This window comes from Vitis vinifera, chromosome 16, assembly GCF_030704535.1.
Source record: "Vitis vinifera cultivar Pinot Noir 40024 chromosome 16, ASM3070453v1".
Taxonomy (NCBI): Eukaryota; Viridiplantae; Streptophyta; class Magnoliopsida; order Vitales; family Vitaceae; genus Vitis; species Vitis vinifera.
The window spans coordinates 775,146-783,909 of NC_081820.1; the positions used below are offsets into that span (position 1 = coordinate 775,146).

Consider the following 8,764-nt stretch of genomic DNA (forward strand, 5'->3'; position numbering starts at 1 on the left):
TTTCAAATAGCGACACTTTTGACTTTTTTCATTCTTAAAAATAGGGATAAAAGAGAAAATAGAGCAAGTTTTTTATCAAGAATATGTTATTTTTTGCTTCTAATAGATTTTTATTGATTTTTTTTTCTTTATTATGTCATATCCAAGTATCATGCAAGTTCATATTTCAGGTGAGTTCCCATATCCCAAAATTTGAGATGTGAAGGATCCAGACATCTAGACATCCACCAGCATCCAACACACATTTATATCTATGTAACATAGCTCTATTTGGTATCCATGAAAAGTTATGGGACAAATATTTCACATTTTGATATGAATTCAGTAAAAACCTTTTCCAGCAAGCTTCCTTCTGCTTCAGATGCAGCATCTATTTCCTGCTCAAGTGAAAATGCCAATTCCATAGCTTTAAAAGCGCTATCAGTTGTAACAGCAGTTATTCTTCGGATTCCCTTAGCAATTCCCTCTTCTGATAGAAGAGCAAATGCCTTAGCCTCTCGTGTATTTGATATATGGGTCCCTGAATATATCCATGAATTATGGCTTACCTGTTCAATGTTCATATGCTTTAAAAACAAAAATGAAGGTTCATAGACAAGTAAACTAAGAGTACGAATTACCATGAGAAAAATCAAATCGCAATTTTTCAGGAAGTACAATGGATCCCTTCTGATCAACATGATTACCAAGTACTTCCTGCATTCATGTAAAAACGGTATTTAGAGAGCTAAACTGAACAAAGAGATTAAAGAACGAACAGATTTCCATGTAAGGAAATCATTTTGGACATACCCTCATAGCAAAGTTCAACATATGGGTATAGGTATGGTTAGGTGCAATGAGCTTACGCCTGTCATAGTCAACCTGTTCAAGTCACATGATACTAGATACAGTCACAAACAAAACCAAAATCAAATGAACAAATCGTAATCCAGGAAGATGATAACCATATAGTCTACCTTGCAAATTACTTTATCACCGACAGAGAATCTGCCAATCTCCCCAGTAACTGAACCAATATGAAGAACAAAACCTCCATAAATTTGAACATTGCTAACTTGAAATGATCCACAGGAGCCTTCAAGTGATCCAGTATCAAAAATCTAAAACCACAAATGTCTGATGTCAAATTACTTTATCATATATACAAAACAAGCACCTTCAGACAGCTGAACTATGCTTTGTTTATGTTCAAACATGTCTCAGTTGCAAAAGCCAAGCCATAGAGACTGCATGAGCACTTGCATATCTTCCTTCTTTAGCCAACCCCTCTATCTTTTATAGAGATGCCAAATCCATGAGTATACTGCCAGATGACAATCTAACTGTTAAGGTATCCAATTTTGGAACTTCAGGTGCTGATTCCACTGGATCAAACTGTCATAAAAACAAAAGTAATATGGACACTCAGGACCTGGACCCTCAGTATCAGATTATTGGAAATTTAATTGCCAAGAGTGATGTCTATAGTTTTGGAGTTGTCCTCATGGAGCTCTTAATGGGACTGAATTCTCCTAGTGGGAGGTGTATGGATGATCGAAATAGGAATATCATCAATACTTTCTCTCGTCACTCGAGAAAAGCAATCATCTCTGACATTTTGAATGTTAACATTAACATTAATGATGAAGCTGAAAGAGAGCAGATGGAAGGTGCTATTGGAATTGCAAAAGAGATGTCTAAGTAGTTGTGTCATAGAAAGGCTTAATACAACTTAGTCCACAATGCATGATTTTAGATATTTCTTACACAATACATATTAAGAACTCAACACAAAAGGTTTAATACAACTTAGTCCATAATGCATTATTGTATTAAACCTTTTGTGGTGTGTTCTAAGTAAGTATTGCATAAGAAATATCTACAATTATGCATTGTTGAATAAGTTGTATTATGTCTTTCTATAACACTACTACTCAGACATCTCTTTGCAAGCCCAATAACACCTTCTGTCTGCTCCCTTTCAGCTTCATCACTAATGCTAATGCTAACATTCAAAATATCAGAAATGATTGCTTCTCAAGTGATGAGAGTAAGTAATGAATGATGATATTCCTATTTCAATCATCCATACACCTCCCACCAGGAGTTCAGTCCCATTAAGAGCACCATGAGGACAACTTCAAAGCTATAGACTTCACTCTTCGCAATTAAATTTCTGGTAATCTGATACTCAGGGGCCAGATACCTGAATGTCCCTGTTACCCTGTTGCTTCTGTGTTTATGACAGTTTGATCCAGCCGAATCAGTACCAAAGTTCCAAAATCTGATACCTTAGTAGTAAGATTGTTATCTAGGACTAGGATTATGTTCATAGACTTGACATTTCTATGAATGATAGGGGGATCAGCTATAGAATGAAGATATGTAAGTGCTCGTGCAATCTCTAAGCAATGCTCAGCCGGTCTTTCCATGGGTTTTAATTTTTTTAGAACAGTACGATAAATCAACCAATCCAAGCATGAGGTAGGGAGTACAAAACCTGACCACCTTTCTCAGTATAGAAACTTGTGGTTTCCAGAATGATACCAACTTCATCGCCAGCTGCAGCACTTTCCAAAAACTCAGTACCTGTGTAGATGGCCTTTATCACACTTTCATGGTCCTGAAACAGTAAATAAATAACGAAAACATTAATTTAAAAAATGAAAGATGATGATTAATCTAATTCTGGAATATGAGGCAATGAACACCATGTAAGTAATTCTATCCAAGGCAAATGATGCAGGCACTCTCTTTCTTATGGAATAGATCCAAACATCCAAAATTATTTTCTAAATTCTTACGAACTATTAAATGTGGCTACATGTCTCAAATGCATCTTGGAGTTGTCTCAAATTCATCCCAGTATGGCTCATAAGAATAAAATGGAAATTCGTGCAAATATATAACCCCCATTGCATATTTCTTTACAAGTCAAAGAGTGCAATTCCTCTGGTATTCTATACCTATGAAATGTAGAGCATCTTCCCCCCAAAGATTGGTGTGTCTACTACATATTTCCCCAACATAGGTCTTCTCATGTGTCTAACAATAGCTCAGACATATCTTCCCTTGTTTACTTCATAAATGCACAAGAAAAATACATGCCTTTCAATTACAGAATTTTTATGAATATATTAAACACATGCTCGCATGCATGCTCATGTGAATAAAGTGATTTTACTATGTGAAGACATCAAGGATTTATCAAGTTCAACACCCAGGTCCATGTTAAAAAGTGGCAGTCGTGTCCACTTCCATGTCTACAATTAATATTCTAAACATCAATCTGCAACTAAATCTGTTAAACAAGCTCATCCACCAACCTCGAACCATGTAAACTTGCTGATATCATCCGTTGCAGCAACCCCCATCTTGTGCAATGTTGCAGTAGCATCAGCATCCATGACTATAGCACCACCAGCTTTCTGCCAAGAATGATAATTAGGCATAAAATGAGATCAATATAAAGCATTTTCCCTATTCATTTTTCTTTCATAAAAGAATGTTGCCATTGCTCTTTTCAGTAATTCTTTTGTTTCCTGTGTTAATTTTCCTCTTCATTATCTTCATGTAAATAACCACACTATTAGAAAAGATAGGAAACACCAAGTAACAACCAACTCCCTTTTTCTGAGCATTCCTTGATCTCTCCCTTGCTTCATCCATGGTAATATTAAAACCCGTAACATCCACCCTTAAACCGCTTTCTTCTGCCATCAACTGGTAGAAAACGAGTATTAGAATTTCAAGGCACATAGGAAAATATGTATAATCAAATGAAAAAACATTTAGAATTGTATAGTTTGTGCATGAATTGTACTTATATGCCTCATTGGTTTTCTTTCTTAAATGACAACATCTAATGGCTCAATTTATACAAGCAACATCTAATGAATTAATGGATATAGATTATACAAATTTATGGAGTTCTACCATAGAAAAATTTTCATAGATATCATGGTAGAGGAAATAAATGAAGGAAACATGAGAGGTGAAATATTTATACAAAAAATATAAATTAAAATTCATGAAGATATGAAAAGAAATAACAATCGAAACAAGATTTGGCATTAAGCATTGTAAGTTTAGTAAGCTATTAAAATGAACAAGATTTAATTGGGGTGTTGAAAGAAACACTATAATTTCAAAAGAGATGATGTGAGCATAACAAGTTTTTAGGACTTATGTTTAATAAATTTACTAATACGGGAGTGTTTCACTATGCATCCACTTAAGAACCACTTGATACTGATGATGAGATAGAATTGGAGAATCAGCTTATTCACTTAAACACTCATGTAGATTTTGATGCCAATAGCACTAGCTATAAGAATCCTACTCATATCTTTGATGGGTCAACAAGTCACCATTGAAAACAAACTGCAACAAGTGTAGAGCATAGAAAAACAAAAAAGATAATAAATCACAATATGTTGGTTATGCCCTTTAAGCATGAGCTGAGGCAATAAAGGCAAAAATAGATGCCTCTTTAAACAATCAAAAACTTATACAAAAATATTCAATTATAGACATTCCTTAGTTAGAAACATAATTAAGCATTATTTTTATGTGTTGAAAGTACTTTGTAAATGTTTTAAAGTGTTTTTTTATTAAAATGAAATAAAGGTATTTAGCAAAGTTTTGGAATTCACTTCTAAAAATTTATCTAACATTTAGAAAGCTTTTTGAAGTCAGTTTAGAACAATCACTTATTAAATAGAGAATTTGAAATTCAATTTTTTTAAACTTATATTCTCAAAGTATTTTCTTTATTTACATCAAAACATTAGTTAAAAAAAGGTTGTAATTTCTAATCATCTCAAAGTCATTTTCAAATGGATTTTAAAAACTTTCATATTCATATTATATGTACATCTTTATGTGCTATAGTTTTCTACCCAAGTTTTATTAGTTTATAATAATTTTATTTATTTGTATCTTGATTTTACTCTTATCAAAAGCCTAGAATTCACACACATTCAAAGCATAGTGGTTTGATAAGCATGGACCACCTAACTTGGTATTTTCCAAACACGTTTCTGTTTGCAGAATATATTTTCATATTTGAATGGATTGATACAAAAGCTGAGTTGGAGAGAAGGTGAAAGTACAAGGAATTTAGTCAAATCTAGTCAAATCCAATGGCTTTTGACGACTAAATGAAATCCCATTTTGTCTCGAATTGTCTCAAATTTTTTCATTAAAAATTGATGAAAAAATCATATAATTTAATAAATAAAACTCATATCTATATCATATGAAAAAGTCTCATTTATATTTTATAAATGATAGTAAAACTCATATATATGTGACTCATATTTACGTTGCATATATCATTCATGTATTAATTTTTTAAACTAAATTTCGGTTAATTTTTATTTTATTTTTAAAATTTGATAAAAATAATTTTACTTATTTTTTAAAAATTATTCTTCATTTTTCTTTGTTTTCAAAAATTAGACAGTGCACACCCCACCAACCCTATGATTTTACTTTCGTTATTTTTTAATCAAGGGATTGAAATTACAACTCCCACATCCCACCAACCCTTTGACAGATTAAGGGTCTGGATTTGTTTTCAACAAACCACATGAAGCCAGTTCGCCATCCAGCCCACCTACCCGTGACCCTGTGGGATTTCAAAGACTGCAGGGCTGAAAAGTTCTATATAAGTAGAAGCTTCATTCACCATACACCTTAGTAAGTTCAGAGCACTACTGTCTAGTTCCTCTCTCTCTCTCTCTCTCTCTTTCCTTCTTGGTTGTCGAGAGAAACCAGCTTTTTGAAGTTGTTTCTTTGTGGGGATTCTAAGATATGGATGCAACGAACTGCCATGGAAGCAACAAGGTGGAGAGTTTCTGCGTGAGTGATCCGCTGAACTGGGGAATGGCTGCGGAGACGTTGAAGGGAAGTCATTTGGATGAAGTGAAGCGCATGGTGGCGGAGTACCGGAAGCCGGTTGTTCAGCTCGGTGGTGAGACGCTTACGATATCGCAGGTGGCGGCAATCGCCGGGCGGGAGGGGGATGTGAGTGTGGAGTTGTCGGAGACGGCGAGAGCAGGCGTGAAGGCGAGCAGTGATTGGGTGATGGAGAGCATGAAGAAAGGCATCGACAGCTATGGTGTCACCACTGGGTTTGGTGCTACTTCACATAGGAGAACCAAACAAGGTGGTGCCCTTCAGAAGGAGCTCATCAGGTAAAAATACCTAGTGTTTTTTGAAAATATTTCTAGGCATTAAAAGCATTTTTGAAGAAAAATGATGAGTGTGTTCGACAAGATGTACATATAATATGAATATGAAAGTTTGACTTGTTAAGTTATTCGGATTTCTTAATGAATATGGTCAACACGTCCGAGCCCACTCGGGGAGTCCTTTTTGGTTACTTTCTATTATCTAAAACAGTTGTGTTCTGATTTGAAAACATGAATTGGTTGGTGATGTGCTGGGTTGTTGATGCTTGATACAGGGTCTTGAATGCTGGGATATTTGGGAACGGAAGAGAGTCATGCCACACACTGCCTCACTCAGCAACAAGAGCCGCCATGCTCGTGAGGATCAACAGCCTCCTCCAAGGCTACTCCGGCATCAGATTTGAGATTCTGGAAGCAATCACCAAGCTCCTCAATCACAACATCACTCCATGCTTGCCTCTGCGTGGCACCGTCACCGCCTCCGGAGACCTGGTTCCTCTCTCCTACATCGCTGGTCTTCTCACCGGCAGGCCTAATTCCAAAGCTGTTGGACCTTCCGGTGAAGTTGTCAATGCCGAAGAGGCCTTTAAAATGGCTGGGATCGAGTCGGGATTTTTTGAGTTGCAGCCTAAGGAAGGCTTTGCTCTTGTTAATGGCACTGCAGTTGGCTCTGGCTTGGCCTCTATGGTGCTTTTTGAGACCAATGTGCTGGCAGTTTTGTCTGAAGTTTTATCGGCTGTTTTTGCTGAAGTGATGCAGGGGAAGCCCGAATTCACTGACCACTTGACTCACAAATTGAAGCACCACCCTGGCCAAATCGAGGCTGCAGCCATTATGGAGCACATTCTAGATGGAATCTCTTATGTGAAAGAAGCTAAGAAGCTACATGAGATGGATCCTCTGCAGAAGCCGAAGCAAGATCGATATGCTCTCAGGACTTCACCTCAATGGCTTGGCCCACATATTGAAGTCATCCGAGCATCAACTAAATCCATCGAACGGGAGATCAACTCTGTTAATGATAACCCCTTGATCGATGTTTCCAGGAACAAGGCTCTACATGGTGGCAACTTCCAGGGGACCCCAATTGGAGTCTCCATGGACAACACCCGCTTGGCCATTGCAGCCATTGGGAAGCTTATGTTTGCCCAGTTCTCAGAGCTTGTCAATGACTTCTACAACAATGGACTGCCATCAAATCTCTCTGGAAGCCGAAACCCGAGTCTGGACTATGGTTTCAAGGGAGCAGAAATTGCCATGGCTTCCTACTGTTCAGAGCTCCAGTTCTTGGCCAATCCTGTCACCAACCATGTCGAAAGTGCTGAGCAACACAACCAAGATGTGAACTCCTTGGGCTTAATCTCCTCCCGGAAAACAGCTGAAGCGGTGGATATCTTGAAGCTCATGTCTACCACATACCTAGTGGCACTCTGCCAGGCCATTGATTTGAGGCATTTGGAGGAGAATTTGAAGAGCACGGTGAAGAAGACTGTAAGCCACGTAGCTAAGAAAACTCTAACCACTGGAGCCAATGGAGAACTCCACCCATCGAGATTCTGCGAGAAGGACTTGCTAAAAGTGGTGGATAGGGAACATGTATTTGCCTACATCGATGACCCCTGCAGCGCCACATATCCACTGATGCAGAAGGTAAGGCAAGTTCTTGTGGAACATGCGCTGAACAATGGCGAAAATGAGAAGAATGGCAGCACCTCAATCTTCCAAAAAATACTGGCATTCGAGGAGGAGTTGAAGGCCGTTTTGCCCAAAGAGGTTGAGAGCGCAAGAGGTGGGGTGGAGAGTGGAAACCCATCAATTCCGAATCGAATCAAGGAGTGCAGGTCATACCCATTGTACAAGTTTGTGAGGGAGGAGCTGGGAACAGGGCTGCTGACTGGTGAAAAGGTGAGGTCACCAGGGGAGGATTTTGACAAGGTGTTTACTGCAATGTGTGAGGGGAAGATCATCGACCCTCTTCTAGATTGTCTCAGTGCTTGGAACGGTGCTCCTCTCCCAATCTGCTAGGGGATTTCACCCTTGCACATACTCTTTTACTTTTCACTTCCAACTTTCTTTCATCTCTGTTTGGAAAACTTGTTGAATGACATGTCCTAGGAGCTGCTGACATGGAGCTGAGTAGATTGAAGTGGAAGTAGTCAAATAAGTTAGTCATGTGGAAGATTTACCTATTCCTTAGGAAGTATTTGTTGGTCTGTTTCTATTCTTTAGGAAGTATCTATAGGTAGCAGGTTTGTTGCTATTTTTTATGTTTTTCTGTTTTAAACTAGCTATATAAATAAGTACTTTGAAGCTTAATAAAATAGATCACTTCATATTCCTCAACGTTTTGTTGCTTCCTGAGAGTTTCTACACTTTGTTTCTATCAAAACCAACAAATTGGTATCAGAGCCAAGTTCTTGAGTAACTTGTGAGGTGAGTGAGCCTAAAAAACCTACAAACAATATCCATAATGACCTCAGAAGCTTCACTGAATGCACTGGCATCTCCAGTGTTTGATGGAATAAATTATCAAATGTGGGTTGTCCATATGGAAGCCTACCTTGATGCTAGTGATCTGTGGGAAG

General features: G+C 37.7%; 1 protein-coding gene across 1 annotated transcript; it reads left to right on the forward strand.

Annotated features, from left to right (window-relative positions):
* The first annotated feature begins 5,675 nt into the window (after nucleotides 1-5,675).
* Nucleotides 5,676-8,518, forward strand: LOC100252889 (phenylalanine ammonia-lyase). The gene is made up of 2 exons (XM_010663773.3): nucleotides 5,676-6,182; nucleotides 6,455-8,518. The coding sequence occupies exons 1-2, from the start codon at nucleotides 5,800-5,802 to the stop codon at nucleotides 8,202-8,204; spliced, it is 2,133 nt and encodes a 710-aa protein (XP_010662075.1). The 5' UTR covers nucleotides 5,676-5,799; the 3' UTR covers nucleotides 8,205-8,518.
* The last annotated feature ends 246 nt before the right edge of the window (nucleotides 8,519-8,764 follow it).